Source organism: Zootermopsis nevadensis, unplaced genomic scaffold, assembly GCF_977971745.1.
Source record: "Zootermopsis nevadensis isolate Lab colony 2312 unplaced genomic scaffold, Znev_1.0 Znev_ptg000010l, whole genome shotgun sequence".
NCBI lineage: Eukaryota > Metazoa > Arthropoda > Insecta > Blattodea > Termopsidae > Zootermopsis > Zootermopsis nevadensis.
In genome coordinates, this window is record NW_028259142.1 from 16600766 (window position 1) to 16622461 (window position 21696).

At 39.2% G+C, this 21696-nt stretch overlaps 1 protein-coding gene across 4 annotated transcripts in view; it reads left to right on the forward strand.

Annotated features, from left to right (window-relative positions):
• Nucleotides 1–21696, forward strand: part of LOC110830297 (sodium-dependent proline transporter) — a 49853-nt gene that overhangs the window by 10731 nt on the left and 17426 nt on the right. For all 4 annotated transcript variants that reach the window (XM_087346610.1, XM_087346611.1, XM_087346613.1 and 1 more), the window contains one exon: nucleotides 17788–18069. In XM_087346610.1, coding sequence (XP_087202736.1) covers nucleotides 17788–18069 — 282 coding nt within the window. The remainder of the gene's footprint in view (nucleotides 1–17787; nucleotides 18070–21696) is intronic.

Consider the following 21696-nt stretch of genomic DNA (forward strand, 5'->3'; position numbering starts at 1 on the left):
TCCTGCTTCTTCGAATTCTGTCCCGCCTCCACTCAAAATCTGAATGCAACATCGCAGTGAATAATTGCACGCTTAAAATGTTGACAGCCCTGCTCCAGAGAGATGCACTAATATTTCATGTTGCTCCACACCCCACCCCCGTTTTGCTGATTCGTATTAAATTATTGGCAAGGTTTTGCTTGTTGCTGTGTCAGTCCGTAGATCCCTTCCATGTAGATGGACGACGCTAAGTTAAACAATTAATTATGCTCTGTTAATCATTTCACATGTGTAGACGCATGCGTAAATGGTAATGAAGCCAATGTGGGCTTACGGTCCATGTAATATTGCCTCTGTACTCGTAATTATCATTTGACAGTCACAAATATTACGAACCAGCTTTTATTTTGACAGCACGATACACAACTGTATTTTTTAAACAGGCGTTTTCTGTTTTTAATAGATCATCATTATCCCGCACTAATTTTAACACCTGTCTCATAGTGGTGTAGTGTAATTATTTCTCTCTCACGTATTCAAAATGGTGAGCAGCCTATTGAAAAATATTCGCACGCCTACTTAAATTTTCGTAAAACCTCCGTGTTTTTTTTTCTGTACTAAAATCAAATTACAAACCTGAGCGAATTAGTGCAAAAGTTGGCTTATGTAGAACGTCTGACTTTCTGATTTCAGTCGCCATACTTGGCCTCATTTTTTCAGTATAACTTACGAAACTGCTGACCTAAATTGGTAATTAATGTTATAAACAAATCTTCATTAACCAGCCAGAGGAAGTAATAGGCTTGTAAAAAGACTTAATTTCGTTTTATGATATAGCCAGAGATATTTAATAAAACAGCTGAGAATTTGAATTATTTTCGAAATTCGCAGATTTCTCATCTACAGTGTTAAACAGGATGCAGTAGGAGCCACATGGGACATTTACTCTGGCAGACAGGACATATAAAGCTTAACGAAAATATACACGTCGCTCAAGTACTCCGTAAAGGCATCCGCAGACTTGTTGCATGGTCTTCGACCATCATCAGCAGAAAGCTCTGGTTTTCTAACATCGGACAGAATTATGACGACCACCAAATCCGGATCGGGTATTTCCCCTTCCCCCTCACGGTTGTCCTCGTTAATTCCGAAAATAGTCCGCTAGTGCAAATATTACGAAAGATGCAATTCTGTTCAGCTAAGACATTAACGAATCTGTTAAATTTCATAAGGTTCATTTTAAACAGGGGTTCGATTTAATGGATTCGAACCAGTATCAGGTTTACAAGTATTATCAGTTGACGCTGTTTTTAATGCACACCACCGCTACAAGGTCAGTCCCTTAGACGTATTTCTGCTGCCAATGTTACGTACAGTAACCCTGACATATTCAACAAGACCAGAATTACTCGAGACGGTAGACCTTCTAGAGTAATTGGGAACTGTTGTATTAATTTCTCCTGGATTTAAAAAAAATACTGTTGGAAACAGTGTATCCTATCTGAGATCTGATTTATGTGCGAACAATCCAACAAACTAGATTAATCGGATAAAACAGTCCTGGAAGATTCCTAATTCCACTTGCCAATATTTTATTAAGGCTATCGATCTCCTAAAATTCGTTTCGTCTTCTCTGTGAGCGTAGGGGGTAGAATGCGCAATATAACATTTCACCTGGCACATCTCACGTTCGGATTGGACGCACAATTGTCACAAACGAGACCTTTGCCACCGAGTCATTATCGTATAATCGTTACGTGTGGCGAGGGAGAAATGGCAAAACGAAACACAGTCATAAGCCTGCCTTCGGTTAGGCCAGACTAATGTGCCATGTAGATAATGTACGACAAATTTTGTGTGTGGTGAGCCACAGGATTTTGTTTCACAACAAAGTCTCTTTTATAGCCGCCGTAAGCTCATTTCGTTCTCCCTATTTGGTTTATAATATAAGCAAATCGATCGTTCCATCCACATAGGTTTCGTGGATTAAACTTTATACACAACACATTAAAATGCATCATATACCATAACACCAAGTCAGGTTGTGTAATTCTTCTAAGGCACTGCAGTGAGCCATGCTACACACCAGGCTCAGCTGACCCCATGTTCTTTTACGTAGCATTTTAATTTGTGGTGTGTGTTTACGGTACCCCAAGTTATAGGTGTGTGATATTACGTTACTTTGTTGACCCTAATTGATCACGTGTAGATACTGTAGGAGTTAGGGGTGAAGAAGTTACAGGAGGGTGGAAAAAAATCCACAATGAAGAGCTATAGACTGAGATTTAGAGTTCTCACGGCGACGAGTGTGAAGACCACTGTTTCCTGGGCTTTTGCGCTACTTAGTCTCGTAGAAATTTACCGACGTTTCAGAGGTGATTACGATCTTCATGGTCATAATCGCCATAATGATGGAAGCTGTAAACCCCTTTGAAACGAGGAGTTTCTTGACCAGCTCCGCTACTGTTAATTCCTCAAGAAGGAATCTGCTCCATGGATTTCGAAGGTCGCTATTTAAATTTTTCAGTTTTCGTGAATAAGCACCGTTGAAACCTTCAGCATTCAATGCAGCTTATCCCAGAAAGCCGAAGTTAAACATTGACCTGCAGCCGCGGAAATCTAAATTGACGAAAAAATATGTGTCTCAATAGGATCTGTAACTCTTATTTGTAGCATTTTTAAGGCAGGCGAATGTTTAACGAATTACAAGCAAATGTTCTTCCTGTCTGTTGAGTGATAGGCTATATTACTGCAAAGTCCAGAGGTTATCAAATCTGTGAGAGAACTACAGTCTGCGGCTAACGAGCAGAATGGCGAGGCCCTACAGCAACGCGTTCTGTTGAACAAATAGTTATGTTTTCTGATACCGTAGTGTTATTACCTTTTTGGGATAATAGATTTGGGTCTGAAATTAACGAAGACTAAAGACGTATGAAAAATAACAGCTAACCTTGTCCTCATATTTACTTTCGGGGGGGGGGGGGGGGGGTATGCCCTTTGATGTGGTAAGTTAAACGTTTCGGTCTACCTGAAGCCGAAGGAAATGTACTGACTTTTTAAGGTTCAAAGATCTTTAAAATAAACACATACGATACATAAAGTAAAAAAAAAAATAGTAATATAATGCCATCGCCAAAGACATTCAGAGAAGAATAACTTAGTTTGGAAAGGGACATGTGGCACTTCCAAAGAAATGCCTGAACACGTCCAGATCATTAGTAAAGAAGTGAGCACAAAGGGGACCCGGTTAGCTTGACGTAGCAAACAAAATGAGGGCAGTGATGAGCTGCGCAAGAAATGGGTGGTCCCTGAGTTGCTATGCAACCCAAGCACTTGAGTGTCATGCCTGTGGCACGGTCCACATTTTCAGGGGACGGTAGCCCGAGAAAGATGTGGACTACGTGCTTCAAGGTCGATTTTGGAACCCAAACGTAGCTCTTAAAGTTTTGCTAGCTTAATTACCGTTCTGAATAACTACGAAACACGGATTTTGCTCTGAGGAAACAACATGAATTGAGAGTGTTTGAAAATACTGAGGGGAATGTCTGAACCTAAGCGGAAGTATGAGAAATATAATACAAATTACATAATGAAAAGTTCCATAATTGTAGCTCTTCATATAATATTGTGAGCGCACATGGAGAGTGTTTGAGAGCAGGGCGCTGAGGACATTTGGACCTAGGAGGCATAAGGGGACAAGATGCTGGAGAAAATTGCAAATATTGTTAGGGCGATGAAATCAAGGAGATAGCCTGGGCATGTAGCATACATGAGGGGTGATAACTGTGTACAAAATTGTGATCGAAAATCTCAATAGATGAATCGGGAGATATATGCTTTAAATTAAAAAACAACACTTTTCGTTTGAGTATTTAGTTAAACACAAGGAAATATAATTTATAACTCTATATAGTGTGATTAGCTTTGCAACGATAGATTTGTGTCTCTAATGAATTAATAGCAACGTTAATGAATAACTAACTTCATGGAATTCGAGTATTCATTACCATGTTCGCAAGATCCCGCCACTGGACTTAACCGGAACCAGATAATTCCATTTTACACCATAGTTCTACGATAAAATTTTATACAATTCTTCCGTCTACACCAAGGTCTTCAAAGTGGTCTCTTCTCTTTGAATTTGCCAACTAACGTTTCTGTTAATCACCCATATCTCCCACGTGTGCTACATGTTCTGCCCATCGCAACCTTGTTTATTTGATTACCATGGTTTTTCTTCGTAAATATTATAAATTACAGATATCCTAATTGTGTAATTTTCTTAGTAATTTTGTTAAGTAGAAGTCGCAAAGAACGCATCTTGTGCTCATTTGGAACTGGACTGCACCTAGTCCACTCTTGTTTCCAAATAGCTAATAAATTAGCTTATCGCCCGCAGATAGAGGTTATGAATTCTAAGCTTCTCAACCGGTCCCCTGAAACAAAATGAGTGGAATTGCGTAGCTTATAACATATTCGAATTTTATGCAGGTTTCCAGATTTCATATTTGAACTGCTGGCTCAATACCTAGAATTCATGAATCGTATTAAGGTTCCTGCCCTCTGCTTGTGTTTACCCTATGTTATTGACATGTTAGAATTGGTGTATGTTTCCATACATATTTAAAAATTACTACGAACTGGAAATGTAATAAAAAAGCCTCTCGTTTTAGACGCGTTCACATCTCTACGAAGCGTCTATTTAAACCGTTCTGTTCATTCGCTCTTCTATCCATCGTCCATGTGTACGTACGAAACAAGTTGAGAACGGCTGAACGGATTTTCGTTAGGCCTAAATGTGATATTGTGGCGCTCACTAAAATATATCTACACGTTCCAGTTGTTTGTTAAAATCTAACAGATATCTTGGGTAGGATTTGAGGTTTCCACGGCGGTGAGTTCGAAGATGGCTGTCTTCTGGGCTGTTGCGCCGAATAGTCTGGTAGAATTGCTCTGATGATTGAGGCAACAAGGACCTCTGAAACGTCGATAAACTTCTACCAGGTTACACGGCGCAACAACCCAGGAGACAACCATCTTCAGATATATTGGGTATTTTACATGAAGACCTAAATGCTTTCCTGAGCGCCAAAATGACGGCGTGGAGAATCTTCAAGCTGTTTTAGTTACCATGGTTACTTCAGTAAATGGTTGAAGGTCAAATTCTGGCGATGACGTGCTTTCGTCAGTAGGTGAGGATATCGAAGAAGACAGTATTTTCCCTGAATTATTATATTGGAAAACAACGTTGAAGCTCTGTTAGGACGGTCGTATTTCTGCTACATACTTCATAAATTATCGTTCAAAATCGTCAGTTTATTAGGTGCTACATAAAAAATGTAGTTGACAAAACGTCGTCAAATTACGAGAGGCGTAACACGATAGATTGATACTGCGTTTCAAAGCAGGCTAACCGATAATCAACAAATGCGGTATCCTCCTCTTTTATGTGAAGTCACAGTTGGTCTATGGAAAGAATTAAATCGCTTTCCGCTGTGGTCGTGACAACATGTCTGTTTTAATACATTCCATGCATTTTGCTGTGAGGCTCAATGCAGTTCCATGTTTATTCATTACAGCAGACCGGCAAATATACGCAGTGTTTGGAACGACACATACTGAGGCTTCATCTGTACGGAGTTTACAAAATTTCCTTCCTGTTTATTTGTAATTTAATATACAGAAAGTCTGATACTCGATTATGACGATCGTCATTTTTTGTGTTGTTTATTTTGAATACAAAATTATCGTACCAAATTGAGTGCACTTTCTTAAACAATAAATTTTTAATTTTACCCCTCCATATATATATATATATATATATATATATATATATATATTCTCTCTCTCTCTGTCACTGCCTTTCTTTTTCCGTAACTCCTATTTTTCCTTTCTGTCTGTCCCTTTTTCTAATTTTCTAATTCTCCTTTCCGACATTTCGGCATTATATATTCTTTTTATGGAGAATCTCAAAGGAACCAGATGGGCATTGTTGGTGATGTAATAAATTTACCTAGTATAATTGCCGCCACGGTGGTCTAGCGGTTAGAATGCTGGCCTTGTAATCCTGGGGTCCCGGGTTCGATTCCAGGCGGTGCCAGAATTTATAACTTGTGTTGGGCAAGGCCGTGGTCTAGGCAACACGGAGTTTTCCTCCGGAGGCTTCCCCGGTTTCTCCGTGGCATCCCAACAATTACTCCAGTCACACACAGAAGAAGGCAATGGCAAACCACTTCTGCATCATCTGCCAAGAACGTATATGAACAGGATGGAAGGATCCTGTTCATATGGACCTGTCGTCAGACAGAACACTAAATAAATAATAAATAAAATTATAATTGCGTTATGTTTTCAATTATAAATTAAAACAGATAATTCAACCTTAAAATAAAAATCGTCTGACTATTAGCTACTTTAATACCAGCAAACAGTTTACTATCGCCACACCAAGTTTCGTACACCTAGTCCTAGTGGTTTATTATTTATCGCCGTCAAATCGAAAGCAGGAACAGCGAAAAGATTTTGCGTTACTTCCATCTTTCTTTCCATTTTACAAAAAATTCCTCAAGAAAAGTTCCATATTTTAAGGATATCTGTTACCACAGAGGATTTCTATTGCTTTACACAAAATTGTATTCCTACCTCGGAAGTTAACACTCTGACGGTAGGAAATCTTAAAAGTTCCATGTTGAAGTGGTATGTAATGGCGTTATGTTCATACGTAGTTTAAATAAAATCCTTCGAAAGGTTAAACTCGATTACTGCGGACAGATCCACGCGAATGTGATAAAACTATAAGTCCAAGTTTCCTTGTGAAAGTAGCCAACAAATGTTTTAAAACTGACGAACTTTGTGAACACATGGCCTAATACCTGATGAAATTGACTGCAAAATTTTATAGCTTTGCTTTGTTCAATTTCTGCTCCATTTATTCAATAGAGTGTCTGAAATGTCTCTGTGATCCGCTGTCTTCTAGACAACACTTCCTTCAGTAAACAAAGTACGAGTTTATGAAATCGATTCCAATCGCTATAGTGCAAGCTCACTGAAACAGTCGAGGTTTTCATGCCGTGTCTACATTATGAGACTCTGGCCGACAAGACACGTGTATAAGAATGTCAGAACGGCATTTGGCCAGAATAGGAGGACACTGACGGTAATCCGTGGCGATTATTACGTCACGTGGAGACATTGAAGATAGAGGCAACAAGTTCTTGTCTTGACTCACTTCTACTCTGAGGATGGAAAGCAATACGTTCCTTCGAAACGTTGGTAGCCAGCTACCTACTAGATTACACGGTGTTACAACCCAGAATACCACAATTCAGATCTTAATCTACGTTCTCTTATATTTAAAACCACGATTCCTGCCCAAATAAGATCTAAAATTATAGTTGTGTACAATTCAGCGCTTAATTTTAAAAAGGGCACTGAAATTCTCCGAATTTGAAGGTGGCGAGCATGCCCTAATATTAGTCTTAATCTGCCCTTCATTTGATAATGAATACGAGGAACTGAACTGAAGTAAAGAGATCTCTTGAAAGACTTAGGCATAGAAGGGAGGATAATATTAAAACAGTTTTAAAATAGGGTGTGAGGATTTGGAATCGGTATATCTGACTCAAGATAGTGTCCCGTGACAGGCTGTTGTGAATTCGGTACTGAACATTCAGTTTCGATAAAAGGCGGGGAATTTGACTAGTCGAGAGATTATCAGCTTCTCAAGAAGAAATCTGTCCCATGGACTTGGATACGGGAGATGAATTATAGTCCTGGGTAGTAAAGAAAGATAATTTGCATATCTGTGGAATAATGCGCGTTGAATTGAAAACAGATGGCATTGACAGCGCAATATTCGTAACCCAGCCGTCTGACATGTGACGAGATTCCCTCCTTCATAACATGAATCAAGGGGATGTATATCACAGGCGTTCTTCACGGACGTGACGTGTTATATTTAGTAGTCGTACGTAATCATGTTCAAGCGAAGCATAAATATTTCTGTTGCGGTGCTTATGTTAGCATTTGGTGTTTCGGTGAGAGATATAGGTCTACTGACCAGGAGTGCATTCTCGGCACTCGGAACTACAGCTGAATTTGATGTCGGATCGTGAAATACAAATAGTTATATAGGAATTTATCAAAATAACTGCGTACAGTCAATTCAAAATATTTGGAAGCAAACACATTGAAACATTCTACAAATTCGAATTCGGAGAACAGAAAAGAAATTGTTGTATTTTTCCCTTTCTTTTATTTTCTTTCTTTGGATTAGAATTAGAGGGTGTGGTTTGGATTCATCGGGCTAAGATTACGGACCAGTGACGGGCTCCACAAAAGGCAGGGCATTTTTATGACTATAAATTTCTCGAAAAGGACTATGCTGCGTGGAGTTTTGGTAGCCGCTATCAAATTGCATATCTCAAAGTCACAGCAAAATCGTGCAACGTTTGCAACACTGTCGCTCCCACCTCACAAGTTAGCAATGTTGTAATGTCAGTACTACTTGTGGTAACAAATTAAGAGTACACAAACGTTTTGGTTTTAAGTGACGTGTTAGTAATAAGTTTTATGAAAATCCATCGAATTGTTTAACAGTTATTTGAGCGGACAGACATAGCCTGCTACTGAAATTACAACCAAAGAACCGAGCGCCGAAACAGAATGACATGACCCCCAGGCTAGAAAATGTTGCGATGGTTAAGGCACCTCTGCCTTCGTTAAACAAAGCTTCAAACCAGTATAACACCAGCTGCACTGAACTCCATAAAAATTATTGCAATTGTTATCCCTTTTACGTTTTTGTTTCGTGAAACGGCACGGAATTGCACGGCCCAGGCTTTGATTTGGCTGATTTCTAAATAAAGACAATATTAAACGACAGTATATTAATAGATCTATAGATAATATTTCATTAAAAAATAGTCCAAAACATAAACATTTAAAAATAGCAATAATCTAAATAAATTACTATATCGCGAAATTCTGACAAATTATATCAGAATTTCTCAGTTCTTCCCCACGACCATAATGCCCTTTCTATGTTCTACTTATTTCTTTGGTATGTGAAGAATACATATTATAAATACCATCATCGTGTACTCTCTTTGTATTTGTCTAGTTTCATTGTCTCAATTAAAAAAGTTTGACAACGATCTCTATTTTCCTGCAGAGTATTCAGTTCTGCCCAAAATTATTATTTGCACCAGCAGATTAGTTAAAATTGTAATGGCTTCTTAATCCACTGTACATCACGGGCTAATAGACAGGAAGGAGTGGGCGCTCACTGAACGACAGGAAGTATTTAATTTCCCTCGCCTCTTAAAGGAAGTCATACAGACCTGTGTTTCATAAGGACTGATGAAGTAATTATATGAAGTGGGTGGCTTTTCTATGGTGTTCTGTAGGAAAGTAGAAGAATATAATACTCCACTTTCGAGTACACTACTTTTATAGGTCGTAAGACGTAAGCTTATATGTAAGGATAATATTAATATGGGTATTTATTGTATAGGATGGAAGCATTTGGACTGGGTTGATCTGGTTCGCGATTTGGGCCGTTGGCGGGCTCCTACAAACTTTCTAGTTTCTTTAGAGTCTGGTAGATTCGTGATTAACCCTAGGACTATCAGGTTCTCGAGGTCCATGAGTTGGTTCCCACATTACATGGAGCCAGCAATTGTTCTGTGTTGTACTTGCTTAAATATTTACTACATCGAAAAATGTTTCACATAAAAGATTTATTATATCAACGTCTTTTGTCGTGTTCTTAATTTTTGTTCTAAGATTGTTTTGGAGGGGGCATAGATAAAGTTTGAATAAGTTTGCACTTACTAACAGTGAAAGAATCGGTAATAGTGCCAGCATATTTGAGTTCTTGTCCCCGCTGACGTTAGAACCATCTGACAGATATTCACAACTGCTCGGACACTGTTCTTCCGGCTTCCGGCCCATTAATAGTACCAAAATGGCGACCACGTGAAGATTTTAGGAGGAGATAACACTAGCGCCGGTTGATATAAAGCCCTAGAAAGGAGTCCGGTAATAGACCTTTGAGTACACGGTTTTAAAGATATTTTTGTGTAACGCAAATAAACAATGTTACTTCCACGCAGTGTCCATAAACATGGCTGGAGACGGTATGAGGCTTTGAGGTCATGTTTTAGACATTAATAACAAATCTGTGCTAGTGAGAATTATACATAGAAATGCATAAGTAAATTTTATATTTATTTACAGTTCTTCTTAGTCAGCTTAGGGTCTATACAGATTTAATTACTTTTTGGAAAGTAGGTGTGGAATATTGTTGACAGAACGTCTTGTTTTCGACGCCATCCGAAATATTTTCAGGAGAATTTTAATCCGTAGCTCCTTCTAATTATGGCCTTGAGGTAAACCTTACCTCCCTGTTTCTGAAGCTGTGTTCCTTCAATACACCTTGCATCATATTAAGTCTTGACGAAAATTCGAAAATAGTCTAGAGGTATGCCACAAGGACTTGGCCTTGGCGGTGTGTGATGGACCATTCGGTAACACTCAAAATATCTCCATCAGACTCGAGATGGAGTATATTTACACACTGGAATGCGGTGTGTGTCACAAAATTCAGGAGGATCGCTTGACGGATGGGTCCAGGTGTGCCCTGATCAAAGTTTGTGTGCGGCTGCCCTATGACGTTTCGCGACATGTCAGTACGGCGACGAATAAGCCCTCTCCGTGACAGAAAATGTCCATTGTAACGATAATTCCTGTTATTAGGCCAAACGGTTGAGAGACGGCGACAAACGTCTGTTTCACTGACCTCGTTACATTTAAACTTCAAGACAAAGCTGCGAAGTTAAGAAACGAAAATAGTTATAATTTTCATAAATATGCAAGCAGTTTCACTGTGGGATTACAGCTAGCCCTTTTAGTGCGCAAACTCAGTGTAGGTCTTACAAGACGAACTCTTCATTTACAGACGGGACTGAAAGGCTTTCAACGTACTGAAAGGGAAGCCTGTTTACATCACGTCTGTCATCCAACATTACTCAAAAAATTTCTGTTTCTTTCCCTACTTATTTTTCTTCTTTATCATTCTTGGTCTATGCTTCTACCTCCTTTCCCCCCACGAGTTCTCCTCCATCTGATACTATTTCATTCTTCGGCTTCATTTCTCACTGTTTATCATCTTTGAGAAACATTTCACATGTTATCTTCGTCTCCCTTCGGTACCTCGCTCGTTTATTCCTTCTCTCTTATTTTCTAATTTTAATCAGCTGTAAAATCTTAGGACTTAATTTCTTGTTATAATGCAAAACAAAACAAGTGACCGCTCGAAGTCGACATTGATGAAATCTTGCATGGCAATTCATCTTTTGAATACGTACAAAATATGTCGCTAACTGCATGAAGCAGACTTCTTCTTAAGAAGGCGAGAGTCGCTTAGCTAGCCGAGAAATTGACCGTATTTTAAGGAACCATAATATTCCTTTCCGTTCGATTCTAAAGGGTTCTGATGATCGTGTATTACAGTCTGGATTGCTGGTTGAAGTTAGCTCTTTCTAATGGTCCAAAGAGAATAGGTACTCCTATTCCTTACACCTGATGACGAAGACATCAGGTCTTCGACATGTTGTGTGTTTTTAGAATGCCAGACTATGGACAAAGTCCAATAACGCAGTAATCCAGATTCCTTGCCGAGTTTATAAGAACCCTAACCCTAAGCTAGGTAAAGGAATGAAGTCCATATCCTCAACCCCTATTTGTTTTTAAGATGTAATTAATTTTAATATTGCTCTCGCGTTTGCGTCTGGGTCTGTCAATGTGGTCCCTTCAGCTGTTAGTAGCAGTTACATATAGCGATTGATCACTGAATTGTGTCACTAATTTATAGTTACATCTGAAGGATTCGAACGATTATGTAACAAGTTCAAAAGATGGTAATAAACATTGAGTTACTTATAGCTTTATTATAGGCTTAGATTGAAGCATTTTAAGGAACGTGGGTGCCAGGAGATCTCTCAAACTTTTAGGGCCGAAGTTCATATATTAATATCTGAATTCAGTCCATATCACAAAGAAAAGTTTTCCATTACAAGGTTCGGGTAGTTAATACTATTTAAGAAAACGATCGGTGTTGATTGAGAATCATATAAAACCAATAAATATAAGCTGAATGAGTTGTTGATTGTTAAAGCAGGTGGTATATATGTTTATCGCTGGGCTCTGAAGTGTTAAGCAAGTGTTAAACTTCGTACATTATAATGTCACGTCGTATTGCTGCACGTGTTACGTTTGTCGACAAGTGCATCGTTTCGTTTAAACTTAAGAAAACTCACTCATGTGGATTAACGAACTGTACACAAGCCATTACGACGAAAGACGTCTTACTTCAGCACACTGCACTTTGTACGGGACGGCGTAAGACGTTGCGCATCGTCTCCATGTTTCTTTAAGTGTAAATATGGAACTTAAAAATAACAAACATTTAACTAATTTAAACATTCCATTGGCATAATAAAAGGAACAATGAAGGAAGAACAAAGGAATGCCAGTTCCCGCAATGTTGTAGGCATGCGATGACGAAACAGTGATATTGACACAAAGGAAATAAACAAGCAGTTCTGGTGCAGTGTGCATTCATTAAACTCTTTTATCTATACCGAGAGTCCAATATGGTTTATACAGAAACAAGTGTGACGTATACATAGGCTTGTTTCTTATTTACAGTCTCTTCACAAAATACTGCCTCATTAGATCTGATTTTTATTTATTGCAGATACAGATCTGTTGTTACAGAGCTCATCAGCGTTACAGTTATTACTCCATTGTCATATTTCGTTGAACGTACCCCGGACTAAAAATTTTCAGATAAAAGCTGTAGGTTATATATTTATATTTTATGTCATTTATATGTTTTCTGCACGATGAACCTTCCTCTTTTAGCTAGTTGATACAAGATTGTGTTTTAACACATATAAATCAGGAATCACATTTGATCGACACTAACCAATACTGAATCAGCACGACAACTTTCGGTGTAGACCCCAGTACAAAACCTGGTCGAAATCGTATGGGTAGGTACGTATATGAAACATGATGACCAGCGAACAAGCATGACCTGTCCACTACGAGCTCACACCAATACTAAATTGTAAAAATGTCTATGAATGAAATTATCATTATAATTTGTACCAACGTAATAGTTGTTCTTCAGGGGCCTTGTTACTACCTACTGCGATGAGCTTCGAACATGACGATTCACTGGATGATGAAATAAACCATTACAGACAATCTCCTTCACAGTGAGAAGCGATATAATTCACTCAGCGATATAGCATAAAAGTTGTTTTCGATGCATATCGCCTGTCACTGTACGGAAATTTTAAAATCGATATCGTAGTCGTTCCGCTGTGAGCTCTTCATGTACATGTTATTTCTGCAAACAACATTTGTCGAAAATCGTCTGTTGCTTGTTGCTACTTGCTTCGTCGTGGATCCTGCCTAATTTTAAGAACGCATATTAATTTTGAAACTGAGTAATAGGCCTACCTTCATGCGAAATTTCTGATATTAGTTTAACTTTTTAATGCCTGAGAATTGTGTGATACAATTTAACATACAGTACGCTTGACATAGCCAAGACCCGGCATGCCAACCTCTGGGGTAAGTCCCTGTCAAGTGGAAAGGCCAAAACAGATTTCGTACTCTTGCCATTGTCTTCTCTGACACAACAGTCGACCCTATTTCTTATATGTATAGACATTACTCCAATTTGTTTACACCCATCAGTCCGCCTGTGCGTCTACCCAGTTATTACCATCCACCCATCTACCTACCTGTGTGCATATACACCCATCTCCCTTCTGTCTATTCGAGGGGTTCTCAACCATCTTAAGACATGGGTTTGTATTCCTCTCAGTTATCGACACGCAGGCCATCAAGTTATGAATGACGACAATATATACTTTATATAAATTTATTAAAAATCCTTTATACATGTTAACAGTCATCATCATCATCATCATCATCATCTACTACAGGGATTGGGCCCATTGGCCCGTTCCGGAAAAGTTGCTTAAGGCAACTTGTCTTTATTAGTCGTTAACAGTGTTTTCATTAAATCAGTCATCAGTCAGATATTTAACACTGTTCTAGCTTAAATAATATTGTTTCTGTGAATCTCTTGCGTCCCTCCAAGTGTTCGTCAGTAAGACGCGTCGTAGATCTTGATCTTAACGTTTTTCATTAAGCCGAACAGTTGCATAGTAACTGGCAAATATTGACGTATTGACAAGATTCCGTATACGGTGACTATTTTTTGTCAGAGTAAATGTTCGTGGGCGTCGCAAAACACATTGACGGATCGCTGCCCGCAAATTGGGGGTACAGAACAATTGGTCTATACGTTCATCATTAAATCTATTTACCTTTCCATCTATCTGTTTATTCGCTTACCCTTTCATGCATCCAGGGATCTGCGAACCAGTTTCAGCTTTGGTCCTCCATACTGGAGCGGGCGGTACACTCTGGGAGACGTAAAGCACAATATGGATACTAGAATGTCCAAGTTGACAGACCGACTGAAGCTTAGAATTGTAAAGAAGGAAGGTGCGGAGTGTTGACTCTTCTTATCATCAGGTTCCTTTTGTAAGGGCTGCCGCTTCTTCTGGTTGTGGAGTGACATCGATTTTCAATGCAGCCCCACCACATTCAGACAAAAGGCTTTTCCGCAAGGCGCAGGTTTTGGCTTCGTTTTTGCAAGCGCGGTTACAGTTGTACAGCAATGAACAGTACATTTCAGTGAATTGATTTCCAGAAGGATAACAGTAAATTTTCATCTTCCGTTCTTACTTCCATGTTTATTCCTTCCTTCCTTTATTTCTCTCTTGCTTCGTACATAGAGCAGGGGACGGTGGTTTGTTATTTTTGAGTGTCAGAAGTGGAACTGCGTTGGGTCTTCACTGCAGTTACTTTTAGTACAAGATTACAAGATTTAGTTAAATCTCTATCACTTCCATATCCAAGGCATTGGTTATGAAAAGTAAGGACTGAAATAGATGCAGTTTGATGTTGCCCCCTGCAATCTCCAAATTTCAAAGCGACCTTAATCAAATAGGAAAGTAGCATTGACAATCAACAGAAGACGATCGTCATTGTGGGAACAGAGGGTGGTGGGGGGGGGGGGGGAGCAAGTGACGTAGAAATAATCCTAGCAGTCTGGCTCCACTCAGAGCCTTGTCTTGTTTCAAGGACTATCATTATCCGCCGTGAAATGCTCAGTTTGTTAGTTTAACATTAAAGTTTAAGATGTGTAAACAACGACATTATTTCTTATTCTGAGGAAGACCACAAATTGAAACGCGATGCCGTAGACTTATATACCGGAGATGCTCTGTTAGAATCTTGTCCAGATTATTGGCTATACTGGACGATTTATCCGTGGCTTTCCTCAGTATCTCCAGGCTAATGTCGGTATAGTACTTCGAAATACGCTACGACTGTCCCCTACCAGATCATTGCCTTGTATCACCATCCATGATAATTATTTCATCTTATTATTCAAGACTGCAAACTTTGCAATAGAAATAACTTCGTTAAAGAACTTCGTAACAAACTGAAGAATTTAAGTGGGAAGTCTTTAGAAATGAAAAATGCAGGGAAGTAAAATGAGTTGCTAACTGAATATATTATGTAACGGATATTTTAATATTTTGTTTTTAATATTGGGATACCGAAGTGGAGGATGGTGAGGCGACTTGAAATTGTAAGACGAATGGAGTGGGGAAACAGAAAGTGGCACACATGTTTTGTGGGAATATTTCTTTATAGAAAGACTACTTGAGGTTCAGAGATGGGAATACAATTGTTTAAATTAGGCTTAAGAGGTTGTGGAGATGTTAAGGGACTTCTTAAAGTGGCACCTAATGTACTACCTGCGTTAACAATTACTAAGACTGTATTTTGCTAGGTGTACTTTCGGGCTCACTACGTACATATCTGAGCAGAGATTGCCCATTTCCTTGAGATCAGTAGTGTCTGTTTCCGTTCGTACTTGGGCTCTTTAGGGGCGAGAGAGGGCAGGGGAGGGGACTCTTTGTGCAGCTTGTCATCAGTTTTCGTCCCCTGACAACAAATCATTATGCAGTTCATGAAGCCGGTACATACATTCCTTCCTCATACAAGCAATGGCGTTGGGTCTTCAGAGCGCGACAGCAGTTAATTAGTTTTACATTTCCGCCGGGATTTGATTATGTTTCGTATCAGCGCCCAGCGCCGTCAACCTCGAAACGGCATTGGCCGACAGCCGAGAGTTGGCCAGGAATTTGCCGATTGTTTTGCTTGCGGGTTCTGTTAAACTGTAATGACGTTCTTGGCTGTTCGCTGGTGTGAACTGACCGTTTGAGCTTGCGACCGCAGGCATCGCTTTCTGATGCGAAAATGAAGATATGACAGCAGCGCTACATTTTCCGCCCATGTTGCAGCACTGGTCTTTCTAGTGTTTTAATTGATGAACATATTGTATCATATATATTAACAGTTTCTATGTTATGTACGAATATATCTCGTTAAGAGCCACTTTGCTTTAGAAACCGAGTTAATTTTCCTCTTGAGAGAATTATTGAAAGAAACGTCTTCCGCCTTATCTCATCATGTAACTTTAACTAGTTATGACGTTTAACAGAAGAATGTGTCTTTAAGCATAAATTGCATGGTTAAACATTCTTGTAGTAGAGGCTCAACAAGAACAGGGTCGTGGCATTGATTTCTTTCCGAGTACAGTACGCCTTGCTAGTGCGGCAACTTCTCCTTCTCTGCATTGAGGCGTGTAGCTCACTTTTTGTGATATTTTCTGAAGTGTGATGAGAATAATTCAGTTACTGCAATTGTTACATTGGACTTTTTAATTTAAGTAGTAAAGCAGGGAACAGGGGCTGACACTCACTCGTACATGTCTTACATAACACTTTTACTTTAAAATCCGTTTGATGCTTATAAGCATGACTCGGTTCTGAATGTAACTTTAATGAAGATGACAGTCTTGTATTACTATCCTTTCCAATTACAATTATTTTGTGTACATTATTACTGCCTTCCTATGTTCAGTTAATTAATTTTTCTTCCTTCTTCCCTTTGTTTCTTTTTCTCTGAATTTCTTGTTACTTTTTATTTTTTCTCAATAATTTCCTCCTGCAGTTCTCACTCGGCATCCCGTTTATATAAACTTTAGAGCAAGGCATTTAAAATGAACACCTGTGTCATTTTAACTTGTTACACCCCGTTACATGCGAGAAAGAATGTTGGCTAACGCGGGATATTTGTCTATCCAACTCCTGCACTCGCTTTGAACGTTCTAAGAATTACTTACTGCATCGTAGAGTATCTTCTTGAGCAGCTAATTTTTGATGGGCTGCATCCCACAGGTTTGTCACTTTCTTCACGAAGGCCTGCCATTGGTCCATATTCCAGCCAGTTCAATCTAGCTTCCGCCTTCACACCATGTTTTTCTAAGATCCATTTTAATATTATTATCCCATCTACAGTATGGATAAGTATCTAAGAAGTGTATCCCCATAAGCTTTATCAACCAGTGTCTTAAATTTGTAACTACCTTTTTATGTGTGTCCTCACCCTTCTTGAGTTAACATAATGAATAATATTTGGCGAAGAGTACAGATGATGAAGGTCCACATTATGCGTTTCCATCCTTCTTGACTTGGCTCCTGAGAAAGTCGTTAAATAAACAATAAATAGACAAGTGTTTACCTTCGTACTGCCGTCGAAATACATTTCTCAGCAAAAATTTAGGATCAACTCTTTTTGCAGGAAACCCCATGACCCCTCCCAGGGGAGGCTCCCTGAGGGAGCGAGAACGCCACCGCCCGGGCGATCGCCCAACGCGCCGTTTCTCGGCCCACATCGTGGCGCGCCGCGAATCAGTGCTGGACCGTGGGATAGACGCTGCCATCCGTCGGCCCTCGCTGGCCTCGGTGGCTGAGCGCGGCAACTGGGGTTCCCGCTGGGAGTTCCTGCTCTCCTGCGTCGGACTTTCCGTCGGCATAGGCAACGTATGGCGATTCCCTTACCTCGCCTACCAGAATGGCGGCGGTAAGTTACACCAGCTTTGTGTTTTGCCATGAAAATATGTTGGAACAGACTTGTTGATTCATTCTTATTTTATTGTGGACACTGTTTCAGCTGTACAGTTAACATAGCATTGTACGAGACATGGGAATGTGATCATGATTGATGGATGAATGCTGAAGAATTTGGAAGGATGTGTGTCCTTGCCAACTTGAAACTTCTAGGCCCGTCTGTGCATAGGCCCTGTACAAAGTACAGTTTACGTATAATAAACAAGACATGTTTTAATAATATAACAACACGATTAAATTATTCTGGGTTATCTTCAGACTCATCTTTTGGTTGAAAAATAGGCAACATTATGGACCATTCTTCACACCCACCCTAGCCTAAGCGAGGAACACATTATGGGCCCACCCATGTCTTGTCTGTCTGTCTGACTTGTTTTCCGCAACAATGAAACCGGAGGTCCAGTTGTTACGCAGCAACTACATTAAAATGACTTTGTGCAAAAACGACTCAAGACGCAGCACTGGCCTCAGATCACATTAGTGAAACCATTACCTATGTGATACTGCATGAAGAACACTTTTGGAATGTCACTCTACTCCAGACATTTCACCTTTCCAATCTTGTGTTTTAATCCAGATAAGCCCCTGAAAATAACCCACTAGTGTTGAAATTTATCGGGCTGTTAATCATCATCATCCCCATGGTTTAGCCTATTATAGACTGTTCCGTCTCCAAGGAATTTTCTGTTCGAGTAAATAGGGTACAGTACTGTGCAGTTAAAATTGGTCATTCCAACGTTTTTGTGGGCGGCCTGTGCCTCGTTTGTCTTTAGGTGTGTATTTAAACATTTTTTGTGGAATTCTATTGGCTTCCATTCTCTCTATTAGCATTAGCCAATTCCTTTGATGTTCGCATATTTTATCCAGCAAGTTAAAAGTTCCTAGTTCGCGTCTAATATCTTCATTTCTTATATGATCTATTCTTTTATATCCTGCAGTTAATCTTAAAAATTTCATCTCTGCTACTTCTATTCGTTGCTTTTGTAGTTTTGTTAGGGTCCAGCATTCTCAATGTCATATCTTTAAACACTTATTTCTGCTAAACGGTGAATACAATACTCGTGTCAAAATAAAGGCACGTATAGGTGAACGTCATATGGAAGTCAGAACAAGATCGGCCCAATAGTTTGCCAGATACGGGTCTTTAATATTCTCAAGATCATATCGTTTTACGCGTTTGTAACCCAAACCGTAAATACCCGGTTGACTACTCATGTTAAAATGAGGTCACGGATGGGTCAAGGACATGGCAAGGCCACGATAAGATCACACAAACTGTTTGAGAATAATAGGCGTCAAACTTTTTCAATGTCATGCGTAATAATATTTTCTCACGCATATACATAGAGAACTGTACGGATCTGAGTGCCATTGCAGACAACATTTAGAGGTCATGGATGTGTCAAAGTCATGTATAGGTCACAATATATACTGAGTGCCTTTATTGAGTTGGGTTAGATTACGTTAGGTTGGGTTAGGTTAGGTTGGGTTAGGTTAGGTTGGGTTAGGTTTGGTTAAGTTAGGTTAGGTTAGGTTAGGTTAGGTTAGGTTAGGTTGTTAGGCAGTGTCGTGTCACTTTATGTTACGGTGATTTGGGTTGTTGGATTGTTTTAGATTAGTTTAGATTAGGTCATGTCTGATCAGTGTGTTGGATTAGATTAGGTTATGTGCCAGAGAGAGGTCTTTGAAATTCTCAAGATCATATGTTTCACGCTTATTTACCGCCAATCGGTGAATACCTGGTTAACCATACTCACGTCAGAATGAGGTCAGGTAAAGGAAAAGGTCATATGTTAGTCAGAACAATATCGGCCCCTTAGTTTCCCAGATATTGATAATTGAAATTCTCAAGGTCATATTTTTAACACTTTTTTCTACCAAACGGTGAATACCTGTTTGACCATACTCAGGTCAAAGTGAACTCACGTATAGGTTAAGGTCATATGAAAGTCACGATAAAATGGTCAAAGTAATTTCTCAAGGTCTTATATTATCATGCTTATATCTGCCGAACGACAAATAGCTGATTATCCATACTCATGTCAAAATGATGCCATGTATAGGTCAAGGTCAAATGGTAATCGCAACGCGATCGGCCGAATAGTTTGCGAGATACGGGTATTTAAAATTTTCAAGGTCATATATTATCATACTTATATCTGCCGAACGACAAATAGCTGATTATCCATACTCATCTCAAAATGTGGTCATGAATAGATCAAAGTCATATGTTAGTCACGACGAGATCGGCCGAATAGTTTGCGAGATACGGGTCTTTAAAATTTTCAAGGTCATATATTACCATACTTATATCTGCCGAAAGAAAAATAGCTGATTATCCATACTCATGTCAAAATGATGTCATGTATAGGTCAAGGTCAAATGGTAATCGCAACGACATCGGTCGAATAGTTTGCGAGATACGGATATTTAAAATTTTCAAGGTCATATATTATCATACTTATACCTGCCGAACGAAAAGTAGCTGATTATCCATACTCATCTCAAAATGTGGTCATGAATAGATCAAAGTCATATGTTAGTCACGACGAGATCGGCCGAATAGTTTGCGAGATACGGGACTTTAAAATGTTCAAGGTCATATATTACCATACTTATATCTGCCGAAGGAAAAATAGCTGATTGTCCATACTCATCTCAAAATGTGGCCATGTATAGATCAAAGTCATATGTTAGTCACGACGAGGTCGGCCGAATAGTTTGCGAGATACGAGTCTTTAAAATTCTCAAGGTCATATATTGTCATACTTATATCTCACGAACGAAAAATAGCTGATTATCCATACTCATGTGAAAATGTGGCCATGTATAGATCAAAGTCATATGTTAGTCACGACGAGATCGGCCGAATAGTTTGCGAGATACGGGTCTTTAAAATTTTCAAGGTCATATATTACCATACTTATATCCGCCGAACGAAAAATAGCTTATTATCCATACTCATGTGAAAATGTGGCCATCTATATATCAAAGGCATATGTTAGTCACGACGAGATCGGCCGAGTAATTTGCGAGATACGGGACTTCAAAATTTTCAAGGTCATATATTACCATACTGATATCTGCTGAACGAAAAATAGCTGATTATCCATACTCATGTCAAAATGTGGCCATGTGTAGATCAAAGTCATATGTTAGTCACGACGAGATCGGCCGAATAGTTTGCGAGATACGGGTCTTTAAAATTTTCAAGGTCATATATTACCATACTTATATCTGCCGAACGAAAAATACCTGATTATCCATACTCATGTCAAAATGTGGCCATGTATAGATCAAAGTCATATGTTAGTCACGACGAGATCGGCCGAATAGTTTGCGAGATACGGGTCTTTAAAATTCTCAAGGTCATATATTACCATACTTATATCTGCCGAACGAAAAATAGCTGATTATCCATACTCATGTCAAAATGTGGCCATGTATAGATCAAAGTCATATGTTAGTCACGACGAGATCGGCCGAATAGTTTGCGAGATACGGGTCTTTAAAATTCTCAAGGTCATATATTATCATACTTATATCTGCCGAACGAAAAATAGCTGATTATCCATACTCA